A 17,254-nucleotide genomic window follows, 5' to 3' on the forward strand; every position below is an offset into this window, starting at 1 on the left:
ATCGGTCCATAGTTAGGTTAAAGTGACATCCCTATTAAGTTTCAGACTCACTTAGACTATTCAGTGCATTGTTATATATAGCCGTTCACCAATCGCACAAAAATTGGTCCATATCGGTTCATAATCATGGTTGCCACTCGAGCCAATTTTGTAAAATTTTTTTCTATAGAAAATTTTGTCAAAATTTTATTTCTATAGAAAATTTTGTCAAATTTTTATTTCTATAGAAAATTTTGTTAAAATTTTATTTCTATAGAAAATTTTGTTAAAATTTCATTTCTATAGAAAATTTTGTCAAATTTTTATTTCTATAGAAAATGTTGTCAAATTTTTATTTCTATAGAAAATTTCTATAGAAAATTTTGTTAAAATTTTATTTCTATAGAAAATTTTGCAAAAATTTTATTTCTATGAAAAATTTTGTCAAAATATTATTTTTATAAAAATTTTTGTTTGAATTATATACGTATTTAATCGGTCTTTTTTAATTTAATATATACCACATATGCACTTACTTACAATTTAGAAGACGGTGTTAGAAGGTTTTAAGATACCTTGCCATCGACAAGCGTTACCACAACCCAAGTAATTCGATTGTGGATGGCAGTGTTTAGAAGAAGTTTCTACACAATCGATGGTGGAGGGTACATGCTCGGCCTAGCCGAACTTACGGCCGTATATACTTGTTTCTAACTGAAGAGTTTAATTAGATGTTGTCAATATTAACAAAAAATAAATTAATTAAAATATTATTTGAAAATTGTTTTGAAATCGGAAGGCTGTGTCTGATTGGTCATGTTAGAGATGCCTGAATTATTACGAATATTCTATTCAAAGTCTAAATTCCAACCAATGAGCATGAGTCCTTGGAAATAATGTATATTTTTTTAGCATTTAATTTTTTACAAATTCTTAGTTTAGTTTTTGAATTTTGGTTTTTATTTTTTGTTTTGTTGTTTTTTTTTTTTTTACTTAATAACTTAATTTAGCTTAATTTAATTCTATATGTACATAAGTCTTACAATTTTGTCACTGGGGCCAAGGAGCCTGTTCATAGGGACGCCACACCTCTTCACCCTCTCGTGTGGCATGTTGTTCCACCACGGTACCATTACCACCGCTACCCACTATAGGGGATACATCATTAGTTTGCTCTGTTATATGATTCGGCCCTGCCGCTTGTCTTTGGTCTGTTTGGTCAAGATTATTGGCATCTGAGACTGAGACTACGTTATGATCACCCCCACTTAAGACACCATTACTTAAACGATTTTGCATATGCTCCTGTTCATGATCTGAGGTACCAATACCTATTTCTATACTAGGTCTATTACCAGAAAGTGAACTAATTGTCAAGGCATTCTCACCACCTAAATATTGTTCAATTTTATCGGTGCCATGCAAGTGTAAATGGATTTCATTTTGATTATAGGTGGAGAATAATTGTGGATACAATACCATAGTGGGTGTAGCATGCGCATGCGTAGAGTATTGCGGTTGGGCAGCACAACTACCATATTGATAGTTATTATAACCATTGGACCAATTACTATATGAGCTATAACCAGCTGCAGCAGCAGCATTATACGAGTCATATTCATTTTTCGGACCTCCCGTATAATTGGGACTACACATCGACGAAGGCTGTATATGTGGTACTATGGCACTTGGATGATATTCGCTAGGTGTACAAAATGGTTGCATATCCGTTATAACAGTGGGCAATTGTAAATTGGCAGGATCGGAGGGTAGAGGTTCATAGCCGGGATAGGCAGCATTGGTGGTAGCCGCTGTAGCGGATGGTGGAGCTGGTGGTGGTGGCAACAGATGACCATGATGATATGAATAGGCAGCAGAGGCGGATGTGGAACAACCCGTCCAGTCGGCAGCTCCCATTAGATTGTTGTTGTCTGAAAGAAAAATAAATGAAATCTAATGTTAAAAATAGAATTTCAATAAGATTTTGTATAGAAGAATTTTAAGTATACCCTTTCTAATGCTGCAAAAGCATAGAGTTTTTTTATCAGTCATAAATAAAACACTTTTTATGAGTTTAATTTTTTCCTTCAGAAAATGATACTCTTTTTTTTGGAGTTTTATTTTTTTCTTCAGAAAATAAAACTTTTTTTTGGAGTTTTATTTTTTTCTTCTGAAAATAAAACTTTGATACAATTGATAAAGATTTATGGAAGCGCATTCGAGACTTAGCGAAAGGCTTCTGCTTGAAAAAAAGTCGATGCTGCGCTTAATCTAAGTCAGTCAGAATGGGAAAGTGTGAAAGACTTAACATATTAGCCCTCTTGGAGCCTGTATACGTCACCACACAAATGTTGCAAGAAGAGCAAATATTTTATAGCGATTTCTTTAAAATATGGCTTCAAATGAAGCTTGCTATTCAGTCGAAGCCCGCCAGCTCAAAATTTCTGACAATATTTGAACGGCATGAAAAATTGCTGCTAAAAAATCCAACACTTCTTGCAGCCTTATATTTGCATCATAGCAAAGGAGCCATTACAATTAATGTCTGCTTGAAGACATCTTAAAGAAGTGATGATTCGGATTTTTCAGTTGTACAGTTGTAATCCGAATATTTAATAATTCCTTTTCTAAAAATGCTATTTATTTGGTTTTCTCTTTGCCGATAATAGCCAATGCGATGATCGACCGAATGTTTGCGATACATCGCAATTGAATACATCGTTTTTGGGCCAATTTTTGAACACCCTAAATGTTGACAGGGAACAAAAAGGTAAAGAAACTGATAATGAGGAAGGAAAAAACGTTTTTTATGGATTCGATAACTTTTCGTCAAGGCCCTTGTCGAATGATAAACTTATTTATGAGTTCTGGGAAGCAAAAAAAAAAAGTAAATTATCCGCATTTGTATATACAGTAATCCCTCGATTTACGTCGTCTCGGTTTACGTTGTTTCTATTTACGTCGTAAAATTTTTTGTTCCATCAAACTTCGATTTACGTCGCCATTCGATTTACGTCGTCGATTTTTTTTGCCCACTTTATCAGAAACGCCTTCCATAGGTAAAATAAGTATCAACGATGATGACATCGAAACATTTTTTTTTCTAAAATTCTTACCGAAATTACTGAATTACCTTTATTTTTGAAGTTTTTTATTTTTTGTATACAATAGAGGTCTGCATCGAATAACTTTTTACTACATGTATGCAATTCGCTGTCGAATATAGTACATACACTGTCTTTCTCTCAGAGCGCAAGTAGTGAAGTGAAGAGAACACTTGTTTGTCAAATACCACCAAGTACTTATACGAAGCAATACGTGTTCCTAAAAAAAGGAACAATAAAAATGTAAGTATTTGAGAAAAAGTACAACATGGATTCTCTTCACTTCACGTGGTACCACAAGTATTTCTCAGTTATGTGCGAAGCAAAACTTTCCATTATTATGAATCATAGATATGTATGTATGTCACATATTTCATATATTTATGTATGTCACACACTTTCCTTAACGTTTGCCGTTCTTTATAACAAACCGAAATAATATATTATGGAGAGTAACTGTTTTTTGTATTTCTGAAACTGCACGTGGTACATGGAGTACTCTATGAAGTTTTGTTCTCGCAACATACTCGACGTGATCACTCGGAGTACACTTCAATAAGAGAGAAAGAGGAATATGTGTTTGTTGGTAGTGAAGACATCAGAGTAGCAACAAGAAGTTACTCGTGGCTTTTGGTGTTCATCAAAATGTGTACCAATAGTTTTGCGACTCTCTCAAATAGATGTACTCATGTAGCAAGTACACGTGTACTCTGCATTTACAAATGGAATTGTGCAGACCTCTAGTATACAACATACATACAACATAAATGGACTTAGGAGTAAGTATGAGCAATTTTTAATTCGGTTTACGTCGTTTCGATAACCGTCGTCAAATTCCGGAACCAAACACGACGTAAATCGAGGGATTACTGTATTGGAAAAATCTGTACAGTGTGTTCCTGCAACCCAAGTAAGCATGGAAAGAGCATTCTCTGCTCTTAAATTGGTACTGAGCGACCTGCGTTCAAATCAAAATTTGGAAACAATTATGTTTGTTAAATTAAACAAATAAATTAATAGAAACTTTATGTGAGATAGACTCAATATAACAAGAAACTGTAACAAAAATGAATATGACTTTTATTTAATACGAAAAAAAATAGAACTCCTGAAAAGAGTTCTATTTTCCGAAGAAAAAAAATAAAACTCCAAAAAAGAGTATTATTTTCTGAAGGAAAAAATAAAACCATAGAAAGAGTTTTATTTATGATCTTTTATTTTTACATTGAAAAATAACCGTTAACTTTGGAGTTGGGAGCGGTTTTTTAATATCATCATAGATTCTGAAAGAGCTTTCCGGGATGAATCTATTGGTATATGACAGTATAGGTCTCCGTTGACTATAACATGAAGAGTTTTTGAGTTTAAATTTTCTGGATAAGAGTTATTTACGGTCCCTGATTTATTGCCTTTTCATGTTATAATAGAATGTGCCAAAAATTGTTAATCGTCAATTCACTTTCTTTAGGAATGGACGAAATTTTTCTCTGTAGTTTCTCCTTGTTTATGTTTTTCCACGTTTTAATTCCCCATCGAAGATTGACGATGTTGGCCGAAATATTAAAAAGAAGAACATTTTACAATTAATCAAAACTCGTAAAAGGATTTGTCCTTAAAAAGACCTCAAGCCGAAATAAGGAATTAATAAACAAAACCATATAATTTTATTCTGCTTTTACTGATTCATTAAAGACTTTAAAAATAAATATAACAGTTTATAAACAATTGTTAAATCCCTTATAATAAATTAGGATATATTTTCTCTCAAAGGATATACTTTATAAGAAAGAGGAATTTTTTCTTTGGATCTACACACAAAAAAAAAATTCCGATTCAATCACGAAATTAATTGATCCAATTAAATTTTTAATTGAAATGTCTTCAATCATGAAAATGATAGTATCAATTAAAAAATTAATTGACAGTCAATTAAACAATTAATTGATCCAATTAAAAAATCAAAACATGGACCAATTAAAAAATTAATTGATACTATTAATTTGTGTGATTGATTTTTGTTTCAATTAAAAAATTTGTTGAATCAATTAAATTTTTAATTGAATATTTTTTAAAAATCAATTAAGATTTTAATTGGAAACATTTTCGTTAAATTTTTTTCTGTGTAGATATGGCATCCCTATGTAGTACACACAAAAAAATTTCACGAAAATTTTTCCAATTAAAATTTTAATTGAGTTTTAAAAAATATTCAATTAAAAATGTAATTGATTCAACAAATTTTTTAATTGAAACAAAAATCAATCACACACAAAAAAAAATTTTTCTAATTCAATCACAGAAATGATAGTATCAATTAAAAAATTAATTGAAGGTCAATTAAAAAGTTAATTGATCCAATTAAAAAATTAATTGATACTATTATTTTTGTGATTGATTTTTGTTTCAATTAAAAAATTTGTTGAATCAATTAAATGTTTAATTGAATATTTTTTAAAACTCAATTAAAATTTTAATTGGAAAAATTTTCGTGAAATTTTTTTGTGTGCACAAAAATAATAGTATCAATTAATTTTTTAATTGGATAAATTAACTTTTTAAAAAATAATTTCACGAAAAACAAAATCTTAATTGAATTGCAAAAAATATTCAATTAAAAATGTAATTAATTCAATAATGTTTTTAATTGAAACAAAAATCAATCACAACAAGTATATACGGCCGTAAGTTCGGCCAGGCCGAAGCTTATGTACCCTCCACCATGGATTGCGTAGAAACTTCTTCTAAACGCTGCCATCCACAATCGAATTACTTGGGTTGCAGTAACTCTTGGCGATGGCAAGGTATCTTAAAACCTCTTAACACCGTCTTCTAAATTGTAAGTAAGTCCATACGTGGTATATATTAAATTAAAAAAGACCTATTAACTACGTATATAATTCAGTTTGACAAAATTTTCTATCGAAATAAAATTTTGACAAAATTTTCCATAGAAATAAAATTTTGACAAAATTTTCCATAGAAATAACATTTTGACAAAATTTTCTATAGATATGAAATATTAACAAAAATTTCTTTAGAAATAACATTTTAACAAAATTTTCTATAGAAATAACATTTTGACAAAATTTTGCATAGAAATAAAATTTTGACAAAATTTTCCATAGAAATAAAATTTTGACAAAATTTTCTATAGAAATAAAATTTTGGTGGATTATTTTCGGCTCAAGTGGCAACTATGATTATGAACCGATATGGAACAATTTTTGTGTGATTGAAGATCGGCTATATATAACTATAGACCGATATGGACCAATTTTGGTATGGTTGTTAGCGGCCATATACCATATACTAACACCATGTACCAAATTTCAGCCGGATCGGACGAAATTTGCTTCTCTTAGAGGCTCCGCAAGCCAAATCTGGGCATCGGTTTATATGGTGGCTATATATAATTATGAACCGATGTGGACCAATTTTGTTAGAGACCACATGGTTGTTAGAGACCACATACCAACACCATGTACCAAATTTCAGCCGGATCGGATGAAATTTGCTTCTCTTAGAGGCTCCGCAAGCCAAATCTGAGGATCTGTTTATATGGGGGCTATATATAATTATGAACTGATGTGGACTAGAGGTGTGCGCGTGACACGAAATTATCGTGACACGCGTGATTCACGCGTGAATCACGTCAGTCGTGAATAAAATCTGAGGCAACTCTCGTGAATGTGCGTGAATGGGACTAAAACAAATATGTCGTGCGTGAGTAATGTAATCGGTTCGTGAATGTGCGTGAATAAAAGTTCTGCAAAATCACGCTAACGAAAAAAATCAAGATTTAATTCCTACTCGTATGTTAACTGAAATTGATTTAGCTGTCGAACTATATTTTATTTAAGAATTTTGTTACCCTTTCTCATTCTCGATGGGAAAATGTCATGAGTCTCGTGAATTTGTCGTGAGTCACGTGAATTGTCGTGAATAGTGCGTGAGCGTGAGTCTGTAAAAGTACTACGTGCGTGAGCGTGCGTGATTACTGCTTTTCATTTCGGATGAAATTTTCCGGATCGGATGAAATTTGCTTCTCTTAGAGGCTCCGCAAGCCAAATCTGGGGATCGGTTTATATGGGGGCTATATATAATTATAGAACGATGTAGACCAATTTTTGCATGGTTGTTAGAGACCACATACCAATACCATGTAGCAAATTTCAGCCGAATCGGATGAAATTTGCTTCTCTTTGAGGCTCCGCAAGCCAAATCTGGGGGTCCGTTTATATGAGGGCTATACGTAAAAGTGGACCGATATGGCCCATTTGTAATACCGTCCAACCTACATCAAAAACAACTACTTGTGCCTAGTTTCAAGTCGATAGCTTGTTTCGTTCGGAAGTTAGCGTGATTTCAACAGACGGACGGACATGCTTAGATCGACTGAGAATTTCACCACGACCCAGAATATATATACTTTATGGGGTCTTAAAGCCATATTTCGATGTGTTACAAACGGAATGACAAAGTTAATATACCCCCATCCTATGGTGGAGGGTATAAAAATTAATAGTATCAATTAATTTTTTAATTGACTTTCAATTAATTTTTTAATTTTCAATTAATTTCAATTAATTTTTTAACTGATACTATCATTTCTATGATTGAAGACATTTAAATTAAAAAATTAATTGGATCAATTAATTTCGTGATTGAATTAGAATTTTTTTTGGTGTGTGCGATTTATACTATTCTTCTTATTAATTTTACATATTAAAACATTTCATCTTTAAATACCAAAAATGTTTACTTTAATCGTAAATATAAGTATTCATTCCTTTGAAATTTTAAAATCATCCCAATATAAGTGCTGAAATCTCCCATGAAGGACACCTTGTGCTATTCCACGACCATTATAATTAACAAAATCCTAGTACTCTATTACTCATGCCTTTTTATTCTTGCCAAATAGCATATTAGCAACAACAACAAAAACAACAACAAATTATAATAATAATTAATTGAAGGGTTTGCCAATATCATCGATCAAAAACAATAGCCAACTGCTATAAATGACAACATAATCATTAAGGTCCTTTAATGATAAGCTAGTCCTCGTCCTATTACTCTATTACCAAAGGATAATGAATGTCCTAGAGTAGTCGCAACAAAAACAACAACATCAACCCTACAAATGACAAAACAACGGTTTTTAAACGTTCCGCTTTTCAGTTACTCCTTTGCAATTATCAAACGTCAATTGTAGGTTAAATTAATGATAGAGAAGAGAGAGAGAGAGAGAGAGAGAGAGAAATACCCCCCATACTATCACTCACTCAGGCTAACATAGTTACTAGTCTCTCTCTCTCTCTCTGTGAAAAACAGAATACCCACTGTGCAATTGTTGGTCATAATACAGCGGCATAAAGACTTTGAAAATATCATACATCATTTGCTGAGGATGAAATGAAAAAAAGACGACCATTGAATATAAAGAAACGTTGGCCAAAAGAAATATGGGAACCCCCATCTACCGACAACATTGCAGCACTGGAGTGGTAACAATCTGTCGAATGGATAGATGGATATTTACTTCACTGCTTGATTGTTTTTGTTACACCGGTGCATCGGTCAAATGGCAGAGGGATACAAAATTACATATTTGCCGCTTGTAATGAAAGTAAAGATGGACAGACATCAGCAGGCGGGCGTTTTTATGCATCCATTGGATAAACATACGCACTGGATAATGGGCTGCAAATGAAAACTGGGAGTTTAACAAATGTATGGTATGTTGTCCTTTATGTCATCGCTGTTGTTGCCCATGTGGACAAGTGCAGCGACAGCAACATGTAATGCAATATAATAATTTATTCAAACTTCCAAGAGGACAAATGGAAAAGAGTAAATGTAATATTTTGTCTGTACAAAGGGTATGAGACTTAATTGAGCTCATCTAGATCGGTTGAAAATTTAAAAGACAGTGGCATAAGGAAAATAAGGTAAGAGATTGAATAGTGATTTACATTCCAAAAAAAAAAAAAACAAGTATATACGGCCGTAAGTTCGGCCAGGCCGAAGCTTATGTACCCTCCATCATGGATTGCGTAGAAACTTCTTCTAAACACTGCCATCCACAATCGAATTACTTAAGTTGCGGTAACGCTTCCCGATGGCAAGGTATCTTAAAACCTCCTAACACCATCTTCTAAATTGTATGTAAGTCCATACGTGGTATAAATTAAATCAAAAAAGATCGATCCAATACGTATATAATTCAGTTTGACAAAGTAGACATAAAATTTTGACAAAATTTTCTACAGAAATAAAATTTTAACAACATTTTCTATAGAAATAAAATTTTCACAAAATTTTCTATAGAAATAAAAATTTTGACAAAATATTCTATAGAAAGAAAATTGTGACAAAAATTTCTACAGAAATAAAATTTTAACAAAATTTTCTATAGAAATAAACTTTTGATAAAATTTTCTATAGAAATAAAATCTTGGTAGATTATTTGTGGCTCGAGTGGCAACCATGATTATGAACCAAATAAAATTTTAAGAAAATTTTCTATAGAAATAAAATTTTGAACATGATGAAAATTTTATCATGAACCGAATAAAATTTTCTATAGAAATAACATTTTGACAAAATTTTCTATAGAAATAAAATTTTGGTAGATTATTTTTGGCTCTAGTGGCAACCATGATTATGAACCGATATAGACCAATTTTTGTGTGATTGGACCAATTTTGGTATGGTTGTTAGCGACCATATACTAACACCACGTTTCTAATTTGAACCGGATCGGATGAATTTTGCTTCTCCAAGAGGCTCCGGAGGTCAAATCTGGAGAACGTTTTATATGGGGGCTATATATAATTATGGACCGATATGGACCAATTCTGGCACGGTTGTTAAAGATCATATACTAACACCATGTTCCAAATTACAACCGGCTTGGATGAAATTTGCTTCTCTTGGAGACTTCGCAAGCCAAATCTGGGGATCGGTTTATATGGGGGCTATATATAATTATGAAGCGATGTGGACCAATTTTTGCATGGTTGTTAGAGACTAGAGGTCTGCACAATTCCAGTTGTAAATGCAGAGTACACGTGTACTTGCTACATGAGTACATCTATTTGAAAGAGTCGCAAAACTATTGGTACACATTTTGATGAACACCAAAAGCCACGAGTAACTTCTTGTTGCTACTCTGATGTCTTCACTACCAACAAACACATATTCCTCTTTCTCTCTTATTGAAGTGTACTCAGAGTGATCACGTCGAGTATGTTGCGAGAACAAAACTTCATAGAGTACTCCATGTACCAAGTGCAGTTTCAGAAATACAAAAAAACAGTTAATCTCCATAATATACGTTTTGGTTTATTATAAATAACGGCAAACGTTAAGGTAAGTGTGTGACATACATAAATATATGAAATATGTGATATACATACATATCTATGATTAATAATAATGGAAAGTTTTGCTTCGCACATCACTGAGAAATACTTGTGGTACCACGTGAAGTAAAGAGAATCCATGTTGTACTTTTTCTCAAGTACTTACATTTTTATTGTTCCTTTTTTTCGGAACACATATTGTTTCGGATAAGTACTTGGTGGTATTTGACAAGCAAGTGTTCTCTTCACTTCACTACTTGCGCTCTGAGAGAAAGACAGTGTATGTACTATATTCGACAGCGAATTGCATACATGTAGTGAAAAGTTATTCGATGCAGACCTCTATTAGAGACCACATACCAACATCATGTACCAAATTTCAGCCGGATCGGATGAAATTTGCTTCTCTTTGAGGCTCCGCAAGCCAAATCTGGGGATCGGTTTATATGGGGGTTATATATAATTATGGACCGATGTGGACCAATTTTTGCATGATTGTTAGAGACCATATACCAACACCATGTTCCAAATTTCAGCCGGATCGGATGAAATATGCTTCTCTTAGAGGCTCCACAAGCCAAATCTGGGGATCGGTTTATATGGGGGCTATATATAATTAAAGACCGATATGGACCAATTTTTGCATGGTTGTTAGAGACCATATACCAACATCGTGTACCAAATTTCAGCCGGATCGGATGAAATTTTCTTCTCTTTGAGGCTCCGCAAGCCAAATCTGGGGATCGGTTTATATGGGGGCTATATAAAATTATGGACCGATGTGGACCAATTTTTGCATGGTTGTTAGAGACCATATACCAACACCATGTACCAAATTTCAGCCGGATCGGATGAAATTTGCTTCTCTTTTAGGCTTCGCAAGCCAAATCTGGGGATCGGTTTATATGGGGGCTATATATAATTATGGACCGATGTGGACCAATTTTTGCATGGTTGTTAGAGACTATATACCAACACCATGTACCAAATTTCAGCCGGATCGGATGAAATATGCTTCTGTTAGAGGCTCCACAAGCCAAATCTGAGGGTCCCTTTATATGGGGGCTATACGTAAAAGTGGACCGATATAGTCCATTTTCAATACCATCCGACCTACATCGATAACAACTACTTGTGCCAAGTTTCAAGTCGATAGCTTGTTTCGTTCGGAAGTTAGCGTGATTTCAACAGACGGACGGACGGGCGGACATGCTTAGATCGACTCAGAATTTCACCACGACCCAGAATATATATACTTTATGGGGTCTTAGAGCAATATTTCGATGTGTTACAAACGGAATGACAAAGTTAATATACCCCCATCCTATGATGGAGGGTATAAAAAAATATTGACTTGCACTGAAAAAGCAGTGAACACGCCAGGAAGAAAATTTTTGGTTTATTTTTTGAAAATTAAGATTATTTTCAGAAAATTTTAGCTAAACATTATTACAATCGTTGACATCAAGCCGATATCACAAAAATAAGTATTTTTTCGACAAATTCAAAAAAATTTATTAGACATAATTCATTTTGTTTCACTTGTTGCAGAAAATTTTGTAGGAAAACTTGGAGTTCAAAATTGAATGAATCTCTTTAGTGATATACGAAGTTCAAGATGGCCGTATTTGTAAATTTAAAGAAATTTAGAAATTTATTTGGGCAAAAACCGACTATCATAAACCTTTTTCGGAAGGTTCAAGTGTGGTTCACTTTGGGTTTGGTGAACTTCCAGAATTTGTTCTGATAATTGGTTAATAGTTTTACTGCAAGTATAGTATGCTGATGAGGAATGTGGTAATTCCGAAACGTGCATCCATCCAACCATCTTGCAGTCTATAGGGCTTCGCCCAAATAAATTTGACAAACATTCTTTTCCTCTGTTGTTTAAGCTACTCTTGTAGTTTAGTCAACGTATTGGTTTTTAAGCTGAGATCAAAACAACAAATATGAGTTAAAAAAATAACCCAGCAAAAAATACTTAAGCAGTAAACCGCGAAAAGAGAATGAACATTTGATAAATGAGATCTGTATGCTAATTTTAATTTTGTTGGTCCTAGATTTAAAGCCAGATAGGTCGCTAAAAAATTTATTTATTTTAAAGAAGCCGCATCTTTGGCTTGGAATCAATACCAAAATCCTTAAGGGAAGGTCAAAATCTTTGGATCCAAGTAAACTTTTTTTGAGTGTACAGAGCAAAACGCGTTCAAAAATGGAGATGTTTTTATACCCTCCACCATATCTCTTTGGTTTGCAAATTTGAGGATCCATATTGATCCATGCTTCCAAAAGAGATGACTTCAACTCCTGTACATTGGAATGCCTCTTTTGGTAATTTTTTCGTCCAGTTTCGTGCCAAACGTGCTCGATAATATTGAGATTGTGTATAATAATAAATTATCTCTATTTTGCACATATATATCATAAATTTTAATTTGAAGTTGCACGCATTCGGTTAGACGTGTGAGTCACTGCACAGAAAAAAATTTCACGAAAATTTTTCCAATTACAATTTTAATTGAGTTTTAAAAAATATTCAATTAAAAATTTAATTGAATCAAAAAATTTTTTAATTGAAACAAAAATCAATCACACAAATTAATAGTATCAATTAATTTTTTAATTGGATCAATTAATTTTTTAATTGATACTATAATTTCTGTGATTGAAGACATTTCAATTAAAAAATTAATTGGATCAATTAATTTCGTGATTGAATCAGAAAATTTTTTTTTGTGTGTGTATATCCCCCATATAAACCGACTCGTAGATTTAGCTTGCGAATGCTCTAGGAAGAGCAAATTTCATCAGATCTGCTTGAAATTTGATACGTGGTATTAGTATATGACCGCAAACACCCATGCAAAAATTGGTCCATATAAGTCCATAATTATATATAGCCCCCATATAAACTGATCCCCAGATTTTGCTTGCGGAACCTCTTGGAGGAGCAAATTTCATCTGATCCGGGTGAAATTTGGTACGTGGTGTTGGTATATAGTCTATAACATTGATGCTAAAATTGGTCCATATAGGTTCATAATTATATATAAGCCTCATATAAACCGATCCCCAGATTTGACCTCCGGAGCCACTTGGAGGAGCAAATTTCGTCAGATTCGGTTAAAATGTTCTACGTTATATAAATATATGGTCTCTAACAATCATGTCAAAAGTGGTCCATATCGGTCCATAGTTATATATAGCGCCCTGTTAAACCGATCCCTAGATTTTGCTTACGGATCCTCTTGGAGAAGCAAATTTCATCCGATCTGGTTGAAATTTGGTACGTGGTGTTACTATATGGTCTCTAACTACCATGCAGAAATTTATCCATATCGGTCCGTAATTATATATGGGCCTCATATAAACCGATCCCTAGATTTGATCTCCGCAGCCTCTTGGAGGAGCAAATTTCGTCCGATTCGGTTAAAATTTTCTACGTTATATTAGTATATGGTCTCTAACAAACATGCCGAAAGTTATCCATATCGGTCTATAGTTATATATAGCGCCCTGTTAAACCGATCTCCAGATTTCATCTCTTCCTGGATAAGCAAACTTCATTTGATCTAGCTAAATCACACAAAAATTGGACCATATTGGTTCATAATTGTATATAGCCTCCACACTCAGAGAAAACACATGATTGTCACAATCATATTCGAGGGGCAGAATAATATGATAGGAGTTATTTCTGCGGCGACCATGTAACATTTTCACCTGCAACCATGTTGGCTCAGTGAACATGGTTCTAAGAAAAATAAAATTGTCCTCATCTAAAATGTTATTATAAAATCGTGGGTACCTAGTCAATGTTTTTATAAAATTCTTTTCGCTGCAAAAAAAAATTTGAATGGTCACGAAAACAATGTAGGTGGTCTTTATGGCCATGTAATGGTTCTAACATATCTATAAGTAACCTACAAAAATACTTTTTTCCCTGCAAAAAGGTAAAAAAATTGAATGATCAGGTACATGATTTTCCCGACCATGTAATGATCTCAAATTCTATTATTTAAATAATAGAACATGTTTGCGGCATTTGACAACCATTTAAATGCTTATTGCCAGCAAACATTTTTCTCTGTCAGCATTATTTTTACAAAGACAAAATACATGGTTTTCGCGACAATTACATTCTCTAGATAAGCATTAAATGGAAGCAGCAACCATCTCCAAACGTGTTTTTTCTGTGCGTGCATATAAACCGATCCCCATATTTTACTTCTGTCACTCTTTCAGCGCGCGAAAATTCATACCGTTAAAGAACTGAACCCATATAGGGTTTTTAATCTGCCGTTTTTGCCTAATATATACCCCGTAGGGACTAACTTCCAATTTAGAAGGCGATGTTAAGGAGATTTAAGATACCTTGCCATTGGTATCCAAGTAATTCGATTGTGGATGACAGTCTTTAGTAGAAGTTTCTACGCATGGCCTGACCGAACTTACGGCCGTATATCCTTGATTTTTTTTTTTGCAAACAACTGTATACTCCTCCATACCACTGTTCTCAAATCAGTTGGACGGTATCTCCACAAATATTCGCGGTATAATTCCATAACAATTTCCATTACAACCTGAGAAAAGGGACTCATTGGCCCCCCCAATTAAGGTACGTTACACATATTTTGCTTTTTCCTCATTTCCGTACTAATTGAAATATCAAAATGTGATAAATGTTAGTTTGAACCTTTTTCAACTCAATCTCAATGTAAAAACACCTCAACTCCCCTCAACTTCATAGTGATTATTGTATGAAATTACTTTAATCATAGTCATTTATGCTGGCTACCATAAACTCGGCGAAGGAGAAATTTAGCCCTGGCGCTGCCAAAACAAAAAGGGATGATTACTTTGATGGTGGTGCTTGATTGTTTACCCTAAATGCCACTGTTTCAGCATGGCCGTGTCATTGCCATAATGTTGTTTTTTTTGTTTGAGTTAATAACCTGCTAATAGAGTTGTCAGTAAAATCGTGACCTGATGTTGATCAAAACGTGCCACTGAAATTTCTTTAAGCCAAAAGGTAAAGGATTGTACACAATGAAGCCATGAAGTCGCATGGCTATAACGTGGAAACATAATTTAATTAATTATTAGCTAGAATATTAAAAATTATTTCTTAGAAGAAAGCTAAAATATGTGTCTTCAGCTATCTAAAGATAAAATTTATAATTAATCAAAATATTTTTCCTTGATGCTATAGAGAAATTCTTTAAAAATATTTGAGACGAAAAAGTAGCTCAGAGTTATCTGATAAGATTTTTGTTTCATGATTGCCACTGAAAGCCCACTGAAACCCTTTGACTTATAAGGCGAAATTATTTTGTTGTGATTTCATTGACATATTTGAACTCAGCAGGATTTATTTAAACATTCATTTATATTCATAAGGCAGAAAACCTCCCATATATGGGACATATGTACATGATTTTGTTATCCTGCCATCAATCTTTCACCCACACCCACCCGTACATTCACCTTCCTGGCTCATATGTACATACATCTGTGCTTGATTTTAACGTTATTTATTCATTAATTTCGCAGTTAATGTTAAATTATTTTTCAATTAAAATAATTTTGAAATATGGCTTTGCATGTAACTGACATATTTATACTAAGGATAAATTTATGCTTAATAGGATTTGAAAAAAAAAAAATGGTTACCTCTAGAAAAAATACAACGAAATTTTTTATAGCCGATTTAACTTTATTTTAGTTTATGGAAATTAGTTGATTTTAGTTCAATTTGGCCAAAATTGAGAACATGTTGTTTATTTTAGTAATTTTTTACTTATTTTAATGATAAGAACTAAAAATGAGAAAAAATGTTTCATACAACCAAGCAAAAGAACGTCGCCAAAAAGGAAGTGGTGAAAAAATGGTGCTGAAGCGATGAATTTAACATGGACTTGTCATAGGACCGATGTCCACCATTTCAACAGCCGGTGAAAATATTCTTTTTGGATCCGGAAGTGGTGCAAAAATGGCGCTAAAGCGATGAATTTAACATGGGCTTGTCATAGGACCGATGCCCACCACTTCAACAGCCGTTGCACTGACTTTGCATCACTTCTTAAGTTGTGATCCGAATTCAGTGTTTTGAATGATAATTAAAAAAAAATTGTGCAAATATGGCCCCATTTAAACTTAAACCGCACACTAGATATGCTAGCGTTCTCGAGACATCAGATATCACTCCTGATATCTGCTATAACGGGTCGCTGCCTAATAGGCGATTTTGCAAAAACTATTGGCGCGAAGTATAATGACTATTGTACGAGCTGTCATGATGCGGAGGAAAAGGAATCAATTAAACACCTCTTGTGTGAGTGTCCTGCATTTTGTGTAAAACGCAAGCAACTTTTAGGAGCATATAGCTTCAGATTACTGGCGGATCTGGAAAACGTTAACTTAAGCAGTCTGCTAATGTTTTTGGAACAATCTGGTTGGTTCAACAAAGAAAAATAATGAAGAAGGTTCAGCGGTTAAAACTAGAAGTGCCCATATGTAATAGGTACATTTAGTTAATGTGGTATCACAATGGACTGAATAGTCTAAGTGAGCCTGAATCTTAATCGGGCTGCCACTTTAACATAACCTAACCTAGTGCATATGTTTGCAACACCCAGAAGGAGACGAGATAGACACATGGTGTCTTTGGCAAAAATGCTCAGGGTGGGCTCCTGAGTCGATATAGCGATGTCCGTCTGTCCGTGAACACATTTTTGTAATCAAAGTCAAGGTCGCAGTTTAAGTCCAATCGACTTCAAATTTTGCACAAGTATGTGTTTT

General features: G+C 33.5%; 1 protein-coding gene across 1 annotated transcript in view; it reads right to left on the reverse strand.

Annotated features, from left to right (window-relative positions):
* Window positions 1-462: 462 nt before the first annotated feature.
* lz (lozenge) overlaps window positions 463-17,254 on the reverse strand; it is an 87,199-nt gene continuing 70,407 nt past the window's right edge. The window contains exon 5 of the mRNA XM_075302292.1: window positions 463-1,910. Within this exon, the coding sequence (XP_075158407.1) occupies window positions 1,030-1,910 (881 nt within the window). The 3' untranslated portion in view covers window positions 463-1,029. The remainder of the gene's footprint in view (window positions 1,911-17,254) is intronic.

Source organism: Haematobia irritans, chromosome 3 (assembly GCF_050003625.1).
Source record: "Haematobia irritans isolate KBUSLIRL chromosome 3, ASM5000362v1, whole genome shotgun sequence".
Taxonomy (NCBI): domain Eukaryota; kingdom Metazoa; phylum Arthropoda; class Insecta; order Diptera; family Muscidae; genus Haematobia; species Haematobia irritans.